This window comes from Gymnoscopelus braueri (assembly GCF_963280865.1).
Source record: "Gymnoscopelus braueri genome assembly, chromosome: 4".
Taxonomy (NCBI): Eukaryota; Metazoa; Chordata; class Actinopteri; order Myctophiformes; family Myctophidae; genus Gymnoscopelus; species Gymnoscopelus braueri.
Genome location: NC_137605.1, coordinates 17,752,064 through 17,776,231, shown reverse-complemented (window position 1 = coordinate 17,776,231; position 24,168 = coordinate 17,752,064). Strand labels below are relative to the sequence as shown.

The window sequence follows — 24,168 nt, the reverse complement described above, 5'->3', positions numbered from 1 at the left end:
GAATTCCATTCGTTTTCACCGGAAGCCGGAAGCGTTTCAAAAAGCGATCTTTTAATTGTTTCATACTATCTACGGATCGTTTCTCTTAGCCAGTGGAGCATTAGTTACCATGAGCTGTGCTTTCTTTTTCTGTTCTTTTTCGATCTTCCAATCCTACATTATCTTAAAATCAGCGTGAGGTTCCTTTTTGTTAATAGCGCGGTAGTTCCTGGCCAAACAGGAAACCGTTGCGGTAGTTCCTGAGGACGTCGGCCACGACGTCATGACGTTGGCCAGGAACGTCATTTTCCCGGGAAAGTCCCCCCCGTACACGTTCAATAGAAAATATATAAATAAAAGGCTTCCGGGGGTGAAATTCACGGAGTGGGTGTTGTGAAACTTTTGCCACTCGCAAAAGATATACAATTTAACTTTAGTTTTGTTGAAAACGTTACCTAGTATTACTTTAAGTAAAACATAAGAGTAGTTTTTCCACCGCTGATGTTTTGTTATTTTATTTGCATGTTCGAAATAAAGATGATCAAATCAAATCAAATCCTCTTCCCCCCCCCCCCCTCCCTCCCTCCCTGGCTGGTCTGTGTCTCTCACCATTAACCCTCCCTGCCTTCCACAGCTGTCGTCGGCGTTGATGTTTGACGCGGTGCACGTGGTGGTGGGGGCGGTGCGGGAGTTGAACCGCAGCCAGGAGATCGGAGTGAAGCCGCTCAGCTGCACCTCGCCTCAGATCTGGCAACACGGGACCAGCCTGATGAACTACCTGCGCATGGTTGGTTTGTTTGTTGTTTGTTTTCACTCGCGTTTGTTGTTTGTTTTCACTTGTTGTTTAAAAAAAGATACATCAGAGGGGAGAGTGCCTGAAACCCCTCCAGGGGCTAGAGCAGTGGTTTTCTGCAGGAAAATGTGTTTCAGTAAGTTAAGGTAACATTATACAGTACACACACCTGTACAACATTCATTCATAGTCATACAGATATTACAGATACAGTAAAGAAAAGAAAATATACTGTGGTACAATATACCAAGAAAAATAAACGGCGAGAGCAGTACATATCAATAAAAGCCATAGGCCCAACAGACTTGGGAAAACACTGAATAGACCCAGCTTAACTAATATGGAAAATATTTGGTAGTTAAGAGAAGTGACTGCGGGTGGGTACGGATGAGCGGAGATAAGGGGCGGTCATAGCTTAGTGGTTAGTGAGCCCGCCTGGGCAGCCAGAGGCCCTGGTTGTCGCAGGTTTGATTCCAGGCCAGGCCAACAATGTGTCGATGTGCGTCCCTGAGCAAGACTCTTAACCCCTAATTGCTCCCTGAGCGAATGGCTACTCACTGCTCCTAGTGATTATAGGATGTGTGAATGCAGAGCACGTATGTGCATATATATACATATATACTGTACCGTGACAAAAAACACCCCAAGGAGTGGGACCTATATTATTATAACCATTTGCTCTGTGTTTCATGTGCGCAGATACACAAGCTAGCAGTGGTGGAAGAAGTGCTCAGATATTTGACTTAACCCATTAAGACCTGAGGCCGATTTTACAAAATGTCTGTTTTTAGAATGTCTTCTAAAAACTGTTTTTTGAAAAAACGTATGTTACTACAGTATGTCAGTGGTTCTCAAACGTTTTCATGTCAAGGACCCCAAAATGTATATGTATTTGGCCAAGGACCCCCATCTCAAAATATTTTGTTCCAGGGACCCCCCAGAAGCAAAGATTTGAGTTACAAATGTCGCTTAAAAAAAAATATATATATTCAAAGATTTGCACACATTTTTACGATTTCTCAAAAATAGTATAGCACCTACATATTGTAGCGCCTACATTCCGCCGTTTTTCACCTTTCTTTTTTTTCTTATCGCCGTTTGGTGCCCTCCCCAACGTTGGTGCCCTGTGCTGCGCTGCCTTTATCCGCCAGATTGGGACGTTCACGGCATATTTTGCACCATCGCGGTTCATCATCGGTGACGAGTGCCTGCAACACAGCCAGCAGCTTGCTGCTTGCGAGTCGCGCGACTGACTCTGTCAGGATTCGAGGCCACACTCGCACAATCACGTGCACTGCAGCATGCCTCCCCTCCACCTCCGCCTCCTCCCCATGGGTGTGTATTGTGTATGGGCGTGCATCACTGTGCATGTGTGAGTGTGGCTTCAGGAAGTAAATTCCTAGCCTCGATCTCCAGGCTTTTATTTTTTAGTTTAGCTAAAAAATAAAAGCTTGGAAATTCCTGTCCCAGCTGTTGGTACGCAAAAGCGCCTCGCGTCGTCTGATGTGCCACGCAGAATTTATTTTGGCGACGCATGCGCACCTGCGCACCAGTTATGTGCACCCCTGCTTATAGAAACTGCAGGCTTTCTATTCGTGGAAGGTTAGCATGCTATAAAAGAAGCCATTGTTCTCGCATTAATAAAATAATAATAATAATTTAAAAAAAAATATATATATATATTTATTTATTTATTTTTGCAATGAGATCCGTTTTGGGCTTGTAGATTGGCCTGTTTTTGAATAGCTGAAATATAAAATAGGGCTTAATTGGTTAGGCTAATGTACGTTTTGTAATAATAACCAAAGATCTATAAAGTTGCTTGTACTGTAACTAAAGTTTTCAAATAATTGTAGTGGAGTAAAAAGTGCAACATTTGCGTCTGAGATGTAGTGGAGTAGAAGTATACTCAAGTAAAGTAAAAGCACCTCAAAATTGTACTTAAGTACTAGGGGTGTGCCGACACTAATTTCACGATACGATACACGATATTGGGCTCACGATACGATATATGGCACTTTTTTATTATGAAAATATATGGGGGGGAAAAAAAATCTTATGAAAATATATGGGGGGGGAAGCAAATGCAAACAAAAACTTGTGTTTTTGCATAATTTTTTATTGCAAAACAAATACAAAATAAAATAAATTAATAAATTAAATTATTATTCTTTTTTTTTCATTCTTTTTTTCAAAAACGCCCAAACAATACATATCGTCACGAAAACGTAGCGCGATATATCGTGGGACGATATATCGGCACACCCCTATTAAGTACAGTACTTGAGTAAATGTCCTTAGTTACCTGCTTAGTAATCTCTCAAGAACAGATTCTGCACTGCGTGAGAATCTGTCGTGAAGGCTCGTCGTAACATGTACACACTGGGCTACAAGTGGGCGTGCCTTCAGATCAGGAAGCAGGCCGCGCTTTACCCAATCAAATGTAGTGGGCGGGATTCACATGTCCGTCGATCTTTCCCCCTCGAAACAAACCGAAACTAATTTAACAATAGCGTCCGCGGAGCAGACAAAACCACGGAAATATATTCACATTTTAACTTACTCTTTCATCATAGAAACAAGTGGGCTTATAACCAAAACGATCCATGTTCTCTGGGAGAAGTGGTGTTAGTGTTCCGTGTAGAAATATTGTTAGTGGGAATGAAAACATAGTCGCACCAACCGGAAGTGACGCGGCATAGGCATACACAAACACCGGTCTCCTTGTGCTCTGGCTCTACGTTTTCTTCCCCCCAGAGCCAACAGACATAGAACAAACAGCAGAGGGCGCTGTTTTTCATTTTCAGTTGGCGATGGGTTCCCAGATTGCCTGCTTAGTTACACACACACAATGTGCTTAGTTACACTGCTTAGTTACACTGCAAGCTACAGTAGCACGCACGTTAATCTACTGTATGTGCGTAGTCTGTTGATATAAGATGTTGCTTGTCTACATCATACGGTATGTGTGGACATGCATGCTGGTATTGTAGTAGCATGTGGTGTGGTGGTGTGTGTGTGTGTATAATTTATTATGTATGTGTGAGTGTGCGTGTGTGTGATCCTTTACCCGCCCACGTCCCCTGCTGAGAGGATCAGCTTTTAAATCAGCCGTGTACGACAAAATCATATAATTATACTAGAGGACATGCCATATGTCCTAGTCACACATTATGCCTATACGCGCTAAGTGAGGCCCACACACATGCAGTACGCTACATCCATGCACACACACACACGTACAGATCGTTGCTGTCGGGCAGAAACCTTGTATCTCCATATTTCAACTTTTTATGTTTTGATTTTCGTAAATTAACTACCTACCTAGCTGTGCAAGAGTGTCGCACAAAAGTAGTGACAATAGCCGATCTACAAGCTTGTAGATCGGCTATTTTCACTATTTAACCCAAGCCGATTCTACAAATGTCTTCTAAATCCCAAAAGTTTTCTGAAAAAACCTATGTTTCTATATCAGTGGTTTTCAAACTTTTTCATGTCAAGGACCCCCAAAAGTATATGTATTTGGCCGCCGACCCCCATCTCAAAATATTTTGTTCCAGGGACCCCCAGAAGCAAAGATTTGAGTGACAAATATTCGCTTGAAAAAATATTTATTCAAAGATTTGCACACATTTTTATGATTTCTCAAAAATAGCAGATATACAAGCTCATAGCGCGGCACTCGGTGCCGCGCTATGAGCTTGTATATCTGCTATTTTTGAATAGCCAAAGTGTAAAATAATGCTTTTTTTTAGCTCAAATCAAAAAGTGACACAGGTCCCAGGTCTTAATGGGTTAAAAATGTTTGTAAAATAATAATTCAAAAAAGGAACAGTCTTGGACATACAAGGTTTCCAGCCGACAGCGACGATGACGGTAAACTCACACGGGGACAGAGATGGTACTGTGTGTGAGGTGTCACTATGGGACCTTGGCATGGATGCTGGCTGTTTGAAGTGGGGTTTAAATTAATTCTTCACATCTTCTCTTCTAGTGCCACTCAACATACGTAACATATGCATTAACCTCAGCCCACTCCCTCCATATGTTCTCATGCTGCTGCTGCTGCAACTGCTGTACACCGCTCCTGTTTAGTTCACTACAGTACTACACGCTAGGTGTGCAACAGTTAATAGAAATGATCGATTTTTATCGATTATACAAAGGTAATCGGTAATCGACATAATAGAATAATTGATGAAATACTCGATCCCTATTTTTGGGCATGTCGTTATAGGCAGAAAGCTTCAAAACGTAAAAAAAAAAAAGCCAATTTACAAGCTCACAACGCATCACATCACGACCCGTTGTGAGCTTGTAGAGCTGCTATTTTCAGTATACCTGCACGACACCGCTGTGTGATAAAGAATAAAATGGGGCTTCAGTGGTCAATCAATTTATTGATACTGTGTATACACATTTTTAAAACCATGTTTAAAAAAAAAAAAACTTTTTTAAAAACTCAATTATTTGATTAATTGGAAAAGTAATCAATAGATTAATTGCTAAGGAAATAATCAATAGTTGCAGCCCTACTACATACCACCAATGCATCTAGTAACAGCAATCATAGTACCAGTAGTGATAATAATAGTAACAGTAGTGGTAATGAAAGTACAGTCATAGTAGTAGTAGCAGTATAGTGGTAACAGTTGGCAGGCAGAGGCTCAGGAGGTAGAGTGGTTGAGTTAGGAAGGTTCCACCGTTGGATCCCCACGGCTCCTGGCATCATGTCATAGTGTCCTTGAACAAGACACTGAACCCATGGCATGGTGCCTCGCACGGCTGCCTCCACCGTCAGCGTGTGATTGGCTGAATGTAAATCATACATTGTAAAGTGGTTTGGAAAAACGCGATGCCAAGTAAATGCAGACTGTTTAACCCATTAATACCTGGAACGCATCTGTGTCACTTTAGATTTCTTTGGCTATTCAAAAATAGCAGATCTACAAGCTCATAGCGCGGCACCGAGTGCCGCGCTACGAGCTTGCAGGATTTAGATTTAGATTTTTAGGATTTAGATTTTTTTTAAAGAATCGCCTCAGGTCTTAATGGGTTAATAGGAGTGGTGATAGTAGTAGTAACAGCATTTAATTGTATTTAATTGTGTTTGATTTTATTTAGTATTATTTTATTCGAATTAACCTTTATTTAATTCTTGGAGGGCACATTGAGGGCTGAGCTATCCCAAGAATGTAAGGGAGACGGAGTGCCAACTGAAGATTATTCCATGTGCGACGCGCAATCTATTTATAAGCAGTCCGAGCTAACTCAATCGAGGAACCTAGAAAACAGGTCCATTCCTGTGAGCGGGTGAAGTACTGTTGGTGCCAGAGTTCCTATTTAGGAGAGAAGTAAGGTAATACTGTATAGGTCTAGATCTTATATAAACAAATGCCAATGCTGGTCCCTCCTAACAGAAAGAGACGTCCTTTTGGTGGTGGATGGTGCTGTATTTATCACCGGTAATAAGTCTGAGAGCAGAATGATTGATTGCATCTAAGGGACTAAAAGTACAAATGGATGGATTTCTACGTTCAACAAAAACATTCCTGATAGGCAATTGCTGTGCATAATGTAGCATAGTGTACTACTGTGTGTGAACTGCACAATATTTTCAGCCTTCAGCTAAATTATTATGTACTGATTTTACTAACAGTATAGTAGCTGATCTGATAACCCCCCCCCCCCCCCCCCCCCCAGTGCTGTTATAGTACCTAGATGAAACACTGATTCGGGACCGGGAATATTATTTCAAAACATTTCCATAAAAAAAAAACATAAATTGAGATCTTTTAAGGAATATAGTGAAAATAGCCAATCTACAAGCGATCACATCGGCTATTTTCACCATCAAATAGGGCTTAAGTGGTTCATTCATAATGTATTTTTCTAAGTTTTAGTCCCGGAGGACAAAAAAAAAAGTTATTTTGGGGTCTCAAATGACAAAGTTTGGGAACCCCTGTGATAGACACTAGAGAGTGCTGATTTGCTTTTGTCCATAACAACCACTCTAACTAACATGCCTGTCTGTCTCTCTGTTTGTTCCTTGTCATCTCCCATCTGTGTGTGTGTGTGTGTGTGTGTGTGTGTGTGTCCGTGTGTGTGTCTCTCATGGACGACCTGTGGACGGACTGGCCTGCGCTCCATCCCTCATTGTCTCCAGCCCACCTGTCCCACATCAGTCTGTGTTAGCCAACCGCATGGCGTGTTCCATTGTCATCGCCTCCAACATTCATCTTAGCTCTGCGCTACCATTGCCTGGGACACAGAGTGTTCTGGAGTTTGTGTGTGTGTGTGTGTGTGTGTGTGTGTGTGTGTGTGTGTGTGTGTGTGTGTGAGTGTGAGTGTGTGTGTCAGTCTATTTGATTCCATCTGTCTCTCTCACTCTCTCTTCAGCTTAATTCATACTTCATTGCACTGCGGTCTCGCTTGCCGAAAAGGACAGATTTTCAAGCTGTGCGTCACGTCGTTTGCTTGAAACTCAGTTATCTTCGGCGAGTGACACCATCATCGTGCAGCAAAGTATAATAGTCTTTACGATCACTTTCTCCCTGGATGTCTGATCTGATATCTGTCTCTGGGGATATGATTATCTCACCTTAAGCCCCATTCATACTTCGTGTCGCATGCCCGACAAAATAGCCGACACACAAGTTCACAACATGTAGATCTGTAGTTTTGGCATGTGACACCGTCGTGGGACGGAGCATACAGTAAATTAGGCTTAAGTCTACACACCTCATTCTCTCTAGTCTTTCTCTTCCTCTTAATTTCTTCCTCTCTCTCTCTCTCTCTCATCAAACTACATTGTATCTGCTTACTTAACCCATTAAGACCTGGAACTGTGTCATTTTTAGATTTGAGCTAAAAAGCATTATTTTACACTTTGGCTATTCAAAAATAGCAGATATACAAGCTCATAGCGCGGCACCGAGTGCCGCGCTACAAGCTTGTAGATCTGCTATTTTTGAAAAATCGTGAAAATGTGTGCAAATCTTTGAATATATATATTTTTAAAGCGAAAATTTTTAACTCAAATCGTTGCTTCTGGGGGTCCCTGGAACAAAATATTTTGATGGGGGTCCGCGGCCAAATACATATCATTTTGGGGGTCCTTGACATGAAAAAGATTGAGCACCACTGATATAGAAACATTCGTTTTTCAGAATACTGTTGAGATTTAGGAGACATGTAGAATCGGCTTCAGGTCTCAATGGGTTAATCAGATGCATAGTGTGCAGAACATTGTTTAACTTCATGCAGAATGGCGCAGATGAGGTATTTATCTTGTAATCTCTTCTTCTCTTTTCCTCTGTTTTCCTTCAATACCTCCCTCCCTCACTCTCTTCTTCTTCTCATCCATCTCTGCTCACCGCTTCTCCCATTCTCTTGTTTGTCTCTCTCTCTCTCTCTCTCTCTCTCTCTCTCTCTCTCTCTCTCTCTCTCTCTCTCTCTCTCTCTCTCTCTCTCTCTCTCTCTCTCTCCCTCTCTCTCCCTGGGTGCCAGGTGGAGTATGACGGCCTGACGGGTCGGGTGGAGTTCAACAGTAAAGGTCAGAGGACCAACTACACCCTGAGGATCCTGGAGAAGCACCGTGGAGGACACAAAGAGGTGAGGAGCCACTCCCCCGCCGTTATCACACAGGTAGCCAGCCAGCCAGCCCGACAGGCAGCTGTCACCTGTTACCATCCGTCCCCGGGCAGGATTCGTGGATTCGTGACCATGCTGTGATTGGTTGGAGGCCAAAAGCATAGTGACATTAAAGGGATAGTTCACCCCCAAAATGGAGACTTGAATTCATGGATATTTTTTATGTTTTTGTCGCATTCCTAAGCCAAGAATTTGATGACCAGCGGACCGGTAGGCAGCGGTTCCGGTAGGAGACACAAAGGAGACTGGTCATCACATTTTTGGCTTAGGAATGCGACAAAAACATAAAAAATATCCATGAATTCAAGTCTCCATGGGGCGACTCATCGATAGAAAAAAAGATTTTTTTTGGGTGAACTATCCCTTTAAACTCTGTTTGGTGTAGGCTAACTACACTCTGCTTCACGTAGCGGAATGTGTGGAGCCTTGTTCATTATTTTTCAATAACCAGGATTATCCCGCTTTCCCACGGCCATTCGTCACGATAATTTCTTTTCAGTGGCATTTCGTAGGGAGAAATCACCATCTCCAGCAAGTAGGACAAACTTTTGTCTCTTTCTAGCTGTAGGCCCACAGATGATTCAGGCAATTTCAGCTGTGCTTTTGTGGGATGTCCCGTTTCAAATATGTTAATTGAGCAATTGTCAACTAATTCTTCTCACAGTACATATTCATCTTCTTTAAAAAAAGCGCTTTCCTTTTTGTTAAACACACAGACAACAAACCCCCAAATAAAATACAAACAAGATACAATAAAGCAACACACTCAATAACAGACATTTTTCAAACGTCATTCAAATACAAATGCTACTTTGAAATGAAAATAAGAGCAAAATAATATACAGTAACCGACCAAAGCAGTCCAACCAATCATTGACAACGTACAATACAAATACAATATAAAAGTAGTAAGTAAGTAAGTAAGTAGGTCGGAGAGGCTTATTGTCAGTATCAGCCAGAGCGCTGGAGTCTATCCCCCCGCAGTGCACTAGGCCCGTGGGAAGAATATAGATACCAAATCAAAATATTCCCCAAAACGCATTCCTCTATTTTCATTTGTTTCAAAAAACTAATTGTTCATTAACCACTTAAAGTCCATATGGTTGAGCGGAGTCCCTCAGGGCTCTATATTAGTGACATTTCAGTTTTCTGTTATTGTCGCTATTTTCAGCGAAAGCTTTCCCCACAGTACGGATGCTGGGGTTTAAGTGGTTAATGGCAATCGAGGCAAAGATTTGAAATGATGGTGACATTGATTGGAAGTCATAATATATATGGCCCAGCCCTACCATGTTCCGTCCCCTCATTGACCCCCAGCCATTCTCAGAGTCTCCTAACCCATTTAGACCTGAGGCCGACTCTACAAATGTCTTCTAAATCTAAGTCTAACAAAAGCGTATGTTACTATATCAGTGGTGCTCAAACTTATTCATGTCAAGGACCCCCAAAATGATATGTATTTGTCCGTGGACCCCCATCTGAAAATATTTTGTTCCAGGGACCCCCCAGAAGCAAAGATTTGAGTTACAAATGTTTGCTTTAAAAAATATATCTTCAAAGATTTGCACACATTTTCAAGACTTTTCAAAAATAGCAGATCTACAAGCTCATGGCGCGGCACTCGGTGCCGCGCTATGAGCTTGTATATCTGCTATTTTTGAATAGCCAAAGTATGAAATAATGGTATAAGTGGTTACACAAAATGTGTTCCTTTTCGTAATGGGTTAAAATGTCCCTCCATGTCCAAGCACTTTTTTGAAAGCTGTTATTTCACTTTGGCTGGAAAGCGTTGACAGTGACACTATAAGGTTTCCGCAACAGCATCCACAGTTGTTGTTGTTGTTGTGGCTTCCGCCAGACCATTGATCTTTGCATTATGAGCTTTAATTCGAGCACTTATCTCAGCCATAGCGGTATATGTGCTTTCAGCGTCGCTATATCTCTCTCTTCTCAGCGCACCAGTCATGCCAGCAATTTCTTTCTCGTCGATCCTATTACAAATGTCTTGCCTTAAAGAAATGTACAGTAGCTCAGAATGCATCGCACGTTGCTGAGACTTGAGCGATGCTGTAGTGCAGTGGTTCTCAAAGTGGGGTCCGGGGCCTCCACCCAGGGGTCCTCGGGGAGGGTCACAGGGGGTCCCAAGCAAAAGTATAGTTAATATATAGCATCACAATCCTTTTAACCACTTTATTCATTTATATGTTGGCTATTCAAAATGGCAGATTTACAAGCTCACAGCTTCGTGCCGCGCTGTGAGCTTGTACGTCTGCGATTTTTTTAATGTTTTGAAAAGTTTAGATTTTTCATGAGATTTCAGAGAATATTGACTTTTATTTATTTTATATTTATGTATTAACTGTGTCAAAATATATTTGAAAACCGCAAAAAAGGCTTATACTTATATAATATATAACTTATATAAAATAGTTTATATAAATATTTTTGAAAATCTCTATCGGAAACGATGATGAGCTTTCTATCTGTGGAACCAGAGTCAGTAAACATAATGGCCGTTACTGCTATGCTCTATAGCGATTAAAACTTCCCAGGCGTCCGTACTCTCGAGGTTCTGACACCCCCGTCATGTCAGAGACTTAGGCCTTTTGGGATTATTTCTTGTTGTCTGCATTTTCGGTCTAATTTGTTAACTCATATGAGGTATGAAGCATCCCAAACACAAGTTCCACGAGTGTATTACACAAAGAGTAGCTGGTTTTAGTTTAAAAGTAGTTTTGTTATGAAAACTTTACGAGCTACTGAGAGGCGTGTCCTAACTGCTCAACACTCAACAGCGCTCCCGATATCACAAACTGAATGAAGTACTCCATATAATCGCAAAGCTGCCACAAAACTTCCATGGATACATTTAGCAAATGCATCCACACATTTCATATACTGTACATGTTTAAGCCACGAAGCAGGCACAAAGCTGCAGTTGTTGCTATGGTGATAAGTCATGGCCATATAAACTCTAATCCACACGCACATACACACACACACACACACACACACACACACACACACACACACACACACACACACACACACACACACACACACACACACACACAGATTGTATTTCTATAACTTAAAGATACTCAAATCTTCTGTGTGTGTGTGTGTGTGTGTGTGTGTGTGTGTGTGTGTGTGTGTGTGTGTGTGTGTGTGTGTGTGTGTGTGTGTGTGTGTGTGTGTGTGTGTGTGTGTGTGTGTGTGTGTGTGTGTGTGTGGGGGTGTGTATCTGACTTCACTGGCAGTGTTTATGTCCTTTGTACAAGGCGTTCTTGTACTTCTGTTTATGTGGACATAAATAAATATTTCAAATGTGTGTGAGTGTGCGCGCGCGCACGTGCAGTACGTATATATCGTGTATATGTTACAGTATGATTGGAGAACCAGTACGATTGAAGAAAGCGCGCTCGTTTTTACCACCCACCCAGCAATTCTGTAGAAGCAACACTAGAGGGAGCCACAAGCCAGGCTTGTGCACAAACATATATGGCCACGACCACACACACACAGTCACACACACACACACACACACACACAAGCGCACACACACGCGCTCATGCTTTTTTTGGTTTATTGAAAGCAGGACTGTTAAGATACTTTTATTGTGTTCTGGCTTTTGTTTTACTTTCTCCCTGACACACACACACACACACACACACAGTGATCCATGAAAATAACTATTCTGTCCCTATCGGTTTACAACTCAAACGGCGCTGAGTCGACTAGTAGAGCATCGGCCGGTCAGCGCGGGCACTCGCGCCTGGAGGCGCGAGGGCGCGCTTCCTCGGCCTCAAGCTCTACTGAGTCGGCGCGCCTCCGTCGTGGACAAGCGTGTGCGTGTGCACGCGTGTTCAGCGTTCCCCTAGCGTAGCTTCCTGGTTGCTATGTGGGGGGGAACAACAAAAGACAGGTCCGCGCCGGCACATCAAAGCCCCGCCTCTCCGCGTTCTCCGAGGAGGAGAAGGAGGACGGTTTATTACGCGAGGCTCGCGAGGAGGAGGAGGAACCTCCTCCTCGCGAGCCTCGCGTAATAAACCCCCGCCTCGCAGCGCCGCGTCCTCCTTCTCCTCCTCCTCCTCGCCAGCCTCGCTAATAAACCCTGTCTCGAAAAGCCCCGCCTCGCCCAGAAGCCCCGTGCCTAAAAACGAGCGCTCTGTCTTCAATCGTACTGGTTCTCCAATCGTACTGTGACATATATATAGCAAACCCCCAGGGGAAAACAGAACCCTTAGGGAAAGCAGAGCCCACTGGTGGTGATGGGATCATGACGCCCATAAAATGATCTTAAAAAGGAACATAATGTTACCTGGAATTATGTGATTCCTTGGAGACAGTTGAGGAATAGCAGCATAGCAGAGCAGACAGCAGAGATAAAGCGGTCAATATTGCACTCATGTCCATAGGATTACTTCTTGAAAAGGTTGTGCTGCTATTGACCCACACCACATGATTATGCCAGACAGACGCGATAGATAGAAAGATACAGTAGATGGATAGATGGATAGAGATAGATGGATAGAGATAGATGGATAGAGATAGATGGATTGATTGAGATTAATTGAGATAGATTGATTGATTGATTGATTGATTGATTGATTGATTGATTGATTGATTGATTGATTGATTGATTGATATAGATTGAGATCGATAGATTGAGAGAGATGGATGGATAGATAAGAGAGATAGATAGATAGAGAGAGAGATTGAGAGAGATTGAGAGATTGAGAGAGAGAGAGAGATGATAGATATGATAGATAGATAGATAGATAGATAGATAGATAGATAGATAGATAGATAGATAGATAGATAGATAGATACCGCAGGAGAAATTCAAGCGCCATAGACAGCACATCAGTAAAAGTTACAAATACAGGACAAAGAAGTACAGTATGCGATGGTCTGACTCTTGCCTTCGTTGGCGGTTGACAGTGTGCCGTGTCAGCAATATGTGAAACAACAGAAACATGCTAATGTTTGGAAATCCAATGTCGTTTTAGCATATTTGCTGTCGGGAAGCGATATCTACTTCCTGGTGATTCTAGTTGAAACACAAACAAGGTTTCTTCTTGGCTGAGGCCCGCGGTAGCGTCGTACACGGCGGTGTGTGCATATAATTAACTCAACACAAGACACAGAGCGCTGCGGGGTTGAATGTCACACTCCTCTGTTACACGCACATTTCTGAGACAATAATTATCCGGTGAAATAAGCATGTGCTGTACAGTACAGTACATCAACAAGCGGAGCAGCCTGGTAAGCAGCGTAGCCGTAAACAAGCACATCCAGTGACACTGTCGGGTGGAAACCTCTAAGTACACCTAGCCGTGTTATTTATTATCACTGGTTCTCAAAGTGGGGTCTGTATAATGAGAAAGGGTTTAAACAGCAATGCGACACGTTGTGACTTTTAGATCTGCTATTTGCTGAAAAAGCTTGATAAATCTTCTCTTATGGGGGTCCCTGGCACTACATTGTTTTAAAAGGGAGTACATGGCCAAATACGTATCATTTTGGAGGTCCTTGACATGAAAATGTTTCAGAAACAGGGATTTAGATCAGTGGTTCTTAAAGTGGGGTCCGGGGAGCCCCAGGGGTCCTTGAGGGGGATCCAGGGGGTCCCCAGCTACATTTTATTTCAGTTTTATTTCAGTTTAACTCTAAACATCAGGTATTTGAAAATAGCCGATCTGCAAGTTCACGATGCGTTGCAATGTGTCGCGCCATGAACTTCTAGATCTGCTATGTTTTTTTTTTATCTTGAAAAGCTGTGAGAAACGTTTTAACATTTTAACACAGAAAATCTCGTATGGGGACCCCTGGCACAAAGGGGTCCGTGTAGGTCGGCTATTTCCGCAATTATTTTTGTTTAAAAATGTATGAACATATAGATAAATGGAAACGATCATGACGATTATGCAAAAATAACTGCGATTATCTCAAATAATTGTGATTAGGCGATCATATGATTGCGACAGGCCTACAGCTAAGTGTTACAAGATGGAGTGGAGGTCCTTCTGGAACACTGACGAGCACAGTAACAACGACTGCCAGTCCCATTAGTCCATCCCTGGAACCAGAGATGGATCACATTGCCGCAAATAAAACAAACAGTGTTTGTTTTAGCCAGATTAAAATGTCAGACGGGTGGAGGTTTACTGCATAGTAGGAAGATTGGAGTTCAAACGTTCTCAGGCGGTCAGACTTTTGAACTCCAATCTCCCTACTAGGTAGTATATGAACTTGGGAGGTATGCATTAGTTGAGATGAACTCTATGGATGAATTTCATTCAGTTTTTATACTGTTTTTATCATGAATTCTTCTAGTTTTTAGGATTTATTTATTTAGATTGAAAGAGTATTTATTTTGCACTTTAAATAGGAGAAAAATTATCTTGTTTTTTCTTTTCGGAAGCTGCTTGCAGATGGAAAACAAATGACAAATAAAGCAATCTTGATCTTGAATCTTGAATATGATTTTTAAACGCTTCATATTCTGTTTGGCACCAGTTTTTGTCATCCTGCCCTGGGTGGCAGTCCCCATATTTGTTGAAAGCAGGTTAAATGAAACCCCACAGTATATATATGTTATTGTAACCTTTATTCATCTAGGGAAGGTTTACTGAGCGTACGCGCTCTCATTCAGCGGTGCCCTGGTTCACCTTCATACACTTACTCACATTCACACCTGGGAGCTGCTCGGTACAACCACCGTCTTCTAATGTTGCCCACTAAGCGGCTTAACCCATTAAGACCTGTGGACCATTCTACAAATATGTCTTCTAAATCCTAACAGTTTTCTGAAAGAAACGTATGTTGTTATATCAGCGGTGCTCAAACTTTTTAATGTCAAGGACCCCCAGAATGATATGTATTTGGCCGCGGACCCCCATCTCAAAATATTTTGTTCCAGGGAACCCCCAGAAGCAAAGATTTGAGTAATTTAAAAATATATATATATTCAAAGATTTGCACACATTTTCACGATTATGAGCTTGTAGATCTGCTATTTTTGAAGAATCGTCATATATATATATAGCTAAAATCAAAAAAATTACACAGCTGCTTCCCCGGTTTTAATGGCTTAACTGGAGCAGCTAGGGGTTAAGCGCCTTCCTCAAGGGCACCCCCACCCGTATAGTTGTTGGCCTCCATAACTACTGAGAGAGTTACTACAAGATACTATACTGGGAAGACAGACAGTCACTCATTCACATCCCCTCCCCCTCCTCCCCCAGACTATTTGGGGATTTGAGCCAGTGACCCACTAGTTACAACCTGCTTCTCTAACCTTTAGGGCACGGCTGCCCCACATCTGTGAAATGCTGCCGTATTTGTGTCGGCGCTTCCTGGACTCAACGTATACAGCAGACCCACCCAACTGGAGAAAAACACAAACACAGTCCAGAGTCCCACTTATGCACATTTTTTGTTTTATTTGTTTTAGATCAACTGTTTTAGTCTTATAATGCCAATTCCCCCTGTTTTTATTGTCCCCCGTCACTGCCAACTCCTATTGTTGCTCTTAGGGAGGGTGTAGACAACCACGTCTCTCCTCTGATACACATGGAGTCGCTTCTTTTCACCTCACTGAGTGAGGAGTTTCACAGGGAGAGTGTAACGCGTGCGGAGAGGAACACGCTATGCCTCCCAGTTTCACTCCCAAGGTGCCCCGATCAACCTGTAGGAGTTGCAACAGAGATTGCCCCCTAGAGCTGGGCGATAGGACTTAATCAATGTAGGGCGGCCATAGGTGAGTGTTTAGTGAGCCCGCCTAGGACTCCGGAGGTCCCAGGTTCAATTCCAGTTCTCAGCAATGTGTCGAAGTGTCCCTGAGCAAGACACTTAACCCCTAACTGCTCCCCCCTCTGCGCTCCTCTGTGGGCAGCACTCAGCTGGGTGAAGCTGAAAACAGCTCCCGCGCGGGATGTAAAAAAAAAAAAAAGTGAAGTTAGCAGATCTACAAGCTCACAACACGCTGCGATGCAACTTGTGAGCTTGTAGATATATTATTATATTTTATATTATTTATGCTATATTTTTTCATGTCGATTCATTGATATATATAACTTTTTTTTTTATCATCAAAATAAATTGCTTCTCAATTATTCGATTAACCAACATGAGAAAGATTTCGATATATTTTCGGTTAACTCTTTGACTGCGGACGACGCGATAACGCGTCAAGTGCTACTTTGTCCAGTTGGCCGTCGACGCGCTCGACGCGCTGGACGCGCGTTCATTGTTTAATCTCTGATTGCGCTATGCTGCTTAATATTCAATGTTATTCTCGAGTTCCACTTACTTCACGGACATCTGCATCCGGTTTCATGACCTGGATTCCGTTTCCGGTTTTTGATTCTTTTCCCCAGTCATTTTCGTCCAAAATAGGTAAATAAACGGTCTTTCACACGGTATGACGGACAAACGGACAGTTTCTCTTCTATAATCTATGGTCTGGGTGACGATCAGTCATCGCCGTCGTATATCACAACGTAATTTTCGCCGATCAAAACAATGGGGGGGACGTCACATCCGTTTTCATGTTTTTCCTTGTCTAATCTATGAAGAAGGGTGAGAGAGACCCAACGACATGATCAAAGCTGTCATGTGCTGCGCTCTAGTGGCGGATTTGTGCTGGGTCTTTACATTATGTGTCCTTAAATTATTTTCATGAGAAAAATTCAAAATATAAAAATAAAAAAACACGAAAATTGCTGGCACTGGGGGAGTACTTTATGAAAATACTCTGGCAGTCAAAGAGTTAATTGCCCAGCCCTAATACCTCCCATGCCGGCTTCCCACTCGCGAACGCGAATGTGTTCGTTGAGCCAAGCCCAAGTCTCAGTGGAGAACCCCAGTCTAATGGCCATGCAAGTTGTCCATGGAACTTCAAAAAAACTAAGTTATGAAAAAATTTAAAATGAAAAGAATAACAGATACAAAAAGTGAACAAAAATATATAGATATTTGAACGAAGGTGGCGAATTCTATGCTGCAGAATGATCTAGGGAGAGTCAGCTCGAGAGACGATTAAAAGGGTTCGGAGCGCCCTTCACCCGCATGTCAAAATAAACATTTAATGAAGCGCAAGCGAAAGTGCACATCGCTCTGGATGGTTTCACGCTCTGTCAGTTCTCAGAAAACACTTAGCGTCCGTCTTACCTTAATATGCTTTAGTATAGGCTAACTGCCTACCCGGTTGACACTAAATGCCATTTGATAACAATACGCGAGTCTAGACTTCAGAGCTCAGCTGGAGGGGTTCCGTGCCAAAATGGCAACCATTAACATTTTAAGACGCAAGACACTCTACACCTTCCTGCCTGGCGAGCTTCCTTCCACACCGTGGGAGGCTGAGCGTCAGTTTGCAGAGGAAGAAATACACCCCTCTAAAATGTCAGGGGAGGCGGAGGAGGGAAATGGAGTGGCGGAGGTGGGTGGGTGGGTATTATGAATCTGTCAGCGGGAGCTATTACCTCTTATCTGACCTATTGAAAGATGTACGGCGTTATTTCCCAACGAAGTGCCCCCACGAACCGCAATTCCACGAACACCTCCCAGTCCATAATCACACACTTGCGTTCCCTTAAGTGACTTTATTGTCCCCTCACTGCGGAGAGATACTTGCCGTTCCTCGCGCACTTTAACCACTTAAACCCTTAGTAAACTGGACCTGAGTTGGCTCTGTACTCTTCCCCCTGCAGTACACCAAATCTCTATGTACGAGCTCACAACAATACCAGACCTACAAGCCCACAACGGGGGTTCCAGGGGGTCCCCAGCTAAAGGATTCATAGTTAGGAACCAATTTGTATACTCTCAGTGTTAAATTAACACTGAGGATTCTACAGTGTAGTTACTAGATTTGGGATCCATGGCCTAATGCATATGAATATGGGAGTCTTTGAAATCAGAAAGGATGAGAATCACTGTTCTATACCGTCCTTTCACCTTTCTCTGTCACTGCACTACAACATTCTCAGTGTTGATTTAACCATGAGTGTGAGAAAAATAACAATATTAGCTCTCAGGGTACAGGTTGCTGTCCGGCAAGAACCAGCTAACTCCATTTTTCCGCTTTTGCATTTTTTCCCATAAATCAGTGCTATTGAACACCCTTTACGTCTGTGTGTTGGTAAAAAAAATATTGAGCCAATGAAAAGTATTAAAAAGTGCCTCTGACAAAAGCAGCTAACTCCATTGGATCCTCAAACTTTCTGCTAAACCAGCTAACTCCAGCAAAGGGGGGTGGAGTTTTAGCTGGTTTTGCTGACTCCAGGCTCCACCCCCTTTTGACCTCCAACCTCATTGTGAGCTTGGAGGTCCATTTAGCTATTCTTATCAAAACTCCATTTCTGTTTTGTTTTTTCATTTCCTGAAAAATGAACATTTTGGAGTTAGCTGGTTCCTGCCGGACAGCAGAGAGTGTAGGTGCTAATGTGCAGCTTTTTCCTAAATGAACCTGGTTGTCGGTGCAGGTGTATGTATGGTTGGAGTGGGGACAATGGAATGAATATAGGGAAGCACAGTGTGCCATTGTGTGAATAAAATATGCAAAGGCCAGTGTGTGTGTGTGTGTGTGTGTGTGTGTGTGTGTGTGTGTGTGTGTGTGTGTGTGTGTGTGTGTGTGTGTGTGTGTGATTTTATAAATATAATTTGTTGTACCTCTATTTAACTGGTAAAAAACATTGAGACATTGGGTCTCTTTTACAAGAACAATAATGTATAGTATCTATTTACTGCACCTTCTTAATTGCAATAGATTGTGTGTGTGCGTGCATTCGTGCTCTGTGTGTGTCTGCTACAAGATAGTCGTTCTTGTAGATACAGTAGGTTATTTTTTGCCGCACGTTCCCCCCAGAATAGGGATGCTGCAGGGTTCAAGTGGTTAACAGAACATTGTTTTTTCTTGTTATTTTTTCCCCTGTCAGATTGGGGTCTGGTACTCCAACAACACACTGGTCATGAATTCCACCAGCCTGGACATCAATGTGTCAGAGACACTGGCTAACAAGACCCTCATTGTCACCACCATACTGGTAAGGTCACCGCCCCCCCGTCACCACTGTCATGCTGACGAGGTCGGAGCTCTCTGCTGGTGACTGGCAGGGGGTCCCTGCGGCCCAGCTCACACTGTGCCTGGGGTCTCTCTCTCTCTCTCTCTCTCTCTCTCTCTCTCCTCACTGAACTGTCACTGTGGCTGTCATTGGAGCTTAGGAATCCCCACTGTGTCACTGTGTTTGAACAGTGAAGCTCAGCTCTGTCAAACCCCCCGAAACATGTCTCCTCACAGCCGTCAGGTCATTGAGGTCACATCTGTACTGCTATGTCATTATATACTGTAGCTATGTGTGTAGCTGTGTCATATACTGTAGGGGTGTGTGTGTGTATAGTATGATATATATATATATATATATATATATATAATATACATATATATACATATAAATGTATATGTATATATATGTATATATATGTAGTATGATCAAATAGGGCGTTAATTTACAAAAATAATACAAAAAGTTAAAATATTGAGATATCGACAGCGACGATATACAGTGTGTGTGTGTGTGTGTGTGTGTGTGTGTGTGTGTGTGTGTGTGTGTGTGTGTGTGTGTGTGTGTGTGTGTGTGTGTGTGTGTGTGTGTGTGTGTGTGTGTGTGTGTGTGTGTGTGTGTGTGTGTGTGTGTGTAATTGCATAATGTGTTGGTGTTATGGGTACTGTTCATGAGGGAGACGCGGTGGTAGGAACACAATGCAGCTGAGTACCATCAGCAGCACTGAAGTACCATCAGCAGCAGAGAATGTCCTCTCAGCTGTACTGTAATAGAAGGTGAAAAGAAGCTATATCAGCAATCGGCCCCAGGAGGCCGTGGTTTACAGTGGTTTTAGAACAGCTAAAGGGGGTGTTGTTAACACAACGCACAGCCGAGCACTCTTGTTTCCACCCAGAATGTAGAGCTCAATATTGCAGTCAGTGACCTTTTGTTCTGCCCTGTCCAAGAGAAAATAACGTCCGGGGCGGGCCGTCTGGCCTTTGCTGGGGTGGTCGAAGAAGACCCGTTGGAACCGCCGCACAAACCCATCATAGGTCCAGCGGGCTGGAGGGAGGTTGAGGTGCGTTAACGGCCACAGGCAAGGCGACGGACGGTCCACCGAGATATGCAGGATAACCGGCAGCTTATTCTGGTCGATTGAATATCAGGCAGTGGTGGAAAAAGTACTCAAATTTTTTACTTAAGTAAAAGTACCAATACTGTAATATAAAAATACTCTGTTACAAGTAAAAGTCCAGAATAAAAAAATTACTTGAGTAAAAGTACAAAAGTATTGGCATCAAAATGTACTTAAAGTACCAAAAGTAAAATAACTAAATATTTGAAAATAGCAGATCTACAAGCTCACAACGCGTCGCATCGCGACGCGTTGTGAGCTTGTAGATCGGCTATTTTCAAATAGCCTAGGTATAAAATAGGGCTAAAGTGGTTAATGTATGTTTTATTATATCATAGTTTATATCTGAAAAGTAACTAGTAACTAACGTTTTCAAGTAAATGTAGTGGAGTAAAAGTACAATATTTGCCTCTGGGATGTAGTGGAGTAGAAGTAAAAGTATTGGAAATTGGAATTACTCAAGTAAAGTACAAATACCTCAAAATTGTACTTAAGTACAGTACTTAAGTAAATGTACTTTCCACCACTGATATCAGGACAGCTGAGACCAAAACGTGAAGTCACACTGACTAGACCATGAAGTGTCGGAAGCCCCCTAGTCGCCTGAGTACTTTGCTGGAGTAGGAGCGTTAGGTTCAGTGTACTCAGAGTGAAGTGTGACAGGAGGCGTAGCGGGAAAAGCTGCCGTGTTGAGCCCAGGTGAGTCGCCAGCTGTTGTACTGTGACAGATTCAACAGGGATCCCTGCAGCTCCTGGATGCTCTGCTCGTGTCTTCCCAGCAAGGCAGCCTGTAGATCCAAGGTCTCTACAGGTTGGTCCTGGGTAGGGGGCTGCCTGCTGAGTCCATGTTCTGGCCTACTAATCTGTCAGGGCGGCAGAGCAGATAAGACACAACATCAGGTACATGCAGGCAGAGAGGAGAGAGTGAAAACAAATATCCAGTTTTTAAACTCAGACACAAGAGGGGGGGGGTCTAGAATGGTGGTCAAAGTAAGCAGTCTCTCTAATATTATAGAGTTATAATATATCTAGAGAACGGACGGCCCCGTCGTCCGTTCTCTAGATAGCCTGGTAGTCAGGTAGAAAACAGGTTATCCTTGAGCACAAAGTTTGGAAAACGTAACCGATCTGATTGGTAGGCTGACTAGTGTGGCATGAGGCCACATGTAATACTGAGGCTAATAATGCGTGGGAAATGGAAACAGGACGTTTTCGATCGGCTATTTTCACTATTTTCAACGGACACCCAACAGTGACGATATAGTGGTTTAAGTGGTTAACGTCGTCGGCTCCCACGTGGATGATGGCTGCGGGCGCTGTAGGAGGGTTTTCACAGAGCAGTGGGTGCGATGACGGAATTTATCTCCAGGACTTTGGCACCAGGCCAGCAGAGAGAAGTTCATGGCTTTAGGCAATGCGACATGGTGGACCATGGATGAGCTCACAACATGCACAGAGGTTGGCGCGGCGTGAGAAGAGGGTGATTAAGAATAGAAGGCCTCCAGCAAGGCCATAGATGGGGCAGAGGTGTATGACACTCTTAACCCATTAAGACCTGAGGTGCCGATTCTACAAATGCCTTCTAAATGAGTAGTTTTTCTTAAAATGGTATGTATTTGGCCAAGCAGACCCCCCATCTGAAAATGTTTTTGTGCCAGCTAGGGACCCCCCCCCCAGAAGAGAAGTATTGTGTTAAAAATTCACTTTCAAGACTTTCAAAAACTTCGTTAAAATGTAAAATGAGATGCTTTACCGGTTTGAATGGGTTAAACTGCTGGTGTTTACCACCAAAAAGTCCATGGCTCTGGGGCAGAACCAGCTCGGGATTTTTGGTTTCGCTCCAAGTTTGAGGAACAGTTTCCTCACACAAGGACTGGCATGGCGAAGAAGGGGAGGGTGGCACCAGAAGCCCAAAATAGGCAATCCTCCCAGATACTCAACACACCCAATTAAGGCCCGATAACTGTATGTGTTTGGCCTGGGCCGTGGCGAAAGTTGTTAAAACTTCAAATAAGTTTGTCCTTCTTCTTGAGTTCCTCCTGCAAGCAGCAGATGTCCTTCTTTTTTTTTGTTGCTGCGACCGTGAGAATGGAAGCTGGCAAGTGGCACACACACACATCCATCTGAATTCACGGCCAGCCAGCTTAGCCTCCAGGCTACAAGCTAATGCAAAGCCAAGCCAACGACAGCTGTCGGCGAACCACCAATCCAGCAATCAAGTTAAATGTTCAAGTCACTGCTAAACCGTGACAAGGGCAAAATATGACCGGGAATGTTTAAACCTCAATAAAACGATTATACAATTAAAAACACAACCTTGGACCTGAACGAGTTCTCAGCTGGTCACCTGTCCACAAAATATCAGATTAACCACTTAACCCATTAAGACCTGAGGCGATTCTTTAAAAAAAATCTAAATCATAACAGTTTTTGGAAAAAAATCTAAAAAAAAAAGGTTTTCAAGATTTTTCAAAAATAGCAGATCTACAAGCTCATAGTGCGGCACTCGGTGCCGCACTATGAGCTTGTATATCTGCTGTTTTTGAATAGCCAAAGACTAAAGTCTAAAGTGATACAGATGCGTTCCAGGTATCAATGGGTTAAACCCTCTAGACTTCATAAAGTGGACCTGAGTTGGCTACAGCCAAAAAATAGCCAATCTATAAGCTCACAACGTGGATGTTCCTCCCAGAATATGTAAATAAGTGGTTAAAAGCTATTTCATGACTTTAGTTACGATAGGGGTGTAGACTTGATGGTCTGTTTTTAGATCCATTAAAACACCCTTTTCTGTCTTTTTGGGATAAGGATCACCTTTGATTCCTTCCACCGTAGTTTGCCATCTAAATGTGCCAGGACATAATTATTCTCTGCAGGGAGTTGTGATGTATCTCAGTTTCTGCACTTTGGCAACACAGACTAATTAGAATTTGAAGGAACTCTTTTTTTAATCTTTAATAGTTGTATCCCCACAATTCCTACTTGATCTGTTGATCTTACTGTAGCTTCTCAACCTTCTGAATGTACAATTTATTACAATAGTTGGCAATTTAAAGAGGTGGTGCCATGGTTTTGCACTTTTTCTGTTTTTCATTTGTCTATGAGGTTGATAGAACTTCATTAAGCCCCCTGGTGGTTTTTTATGGTGTTTATGTCTTCTCTGACTATTTTGAGTTTCTACCTGGAGGCTGAAACCTTGAGGGTCAAACGTGCCAATAGAAAAACAGCGCTTTAGTGACATAGTAAAAACATACCCTCCCCTTCATTATCATAACACAACAGGTGTGGGCATGAGGAGGAGGAGGGACTAGGACAGGTGGGTGGTGCTAAGGTGAGAACCAGGTATACTTAAAACTCATTCACTGCCACTGACGTAATAAACATAATTATTCCCGTTTACCAATACTGCCACTTCCAGTCTTTTTTATTATTATTTTTTTTTTTTATTTGACCCAAAGACCAAGGAGATATGATTTTTTTTGAAGATCTAGACTCCCATCCACTTCCTTGTTAACTTAAAACTTAAAAATTCTGTATCTCGGCTCCTGAGTACT

At 42.8% G+C, this 24,168-nt stretch overlaps 1 protein-coding gene across 2 annotated transcripts in view; it reads left to right on the top strand.

Annotated features, from left to right (window-relative positions):
* Positions 1 to 24,168, top strand: part of grik5 (glutamate receptor, ionotropic, kainate 5) — a gene marked incomplete at its 3' end in the record, with an annotated part of 124,014 nt that overhangs the window by 53,087 nt on the left and 46,759 nt on the right. For both annotated transcript variants that reach the window (XM_080425631.1, XM_080425630.1), the window contains exons 8-10: positions 614 to 766; positions 8,282 to 8,386; positions 19,372 to 19,479. In XM_080425631.1, the coding sequence (XP_080281757.1) occupies positions 614 to 766; positions 8,282 to 8,386; positions 19,372 to 19,479 (366 nt within the window). The remainder of the gene's footprint in view (positions 1 to 613; positions 767 to 8,281; positions 8,387 to 19,371; positions 19,480 to 24,168) is intronic.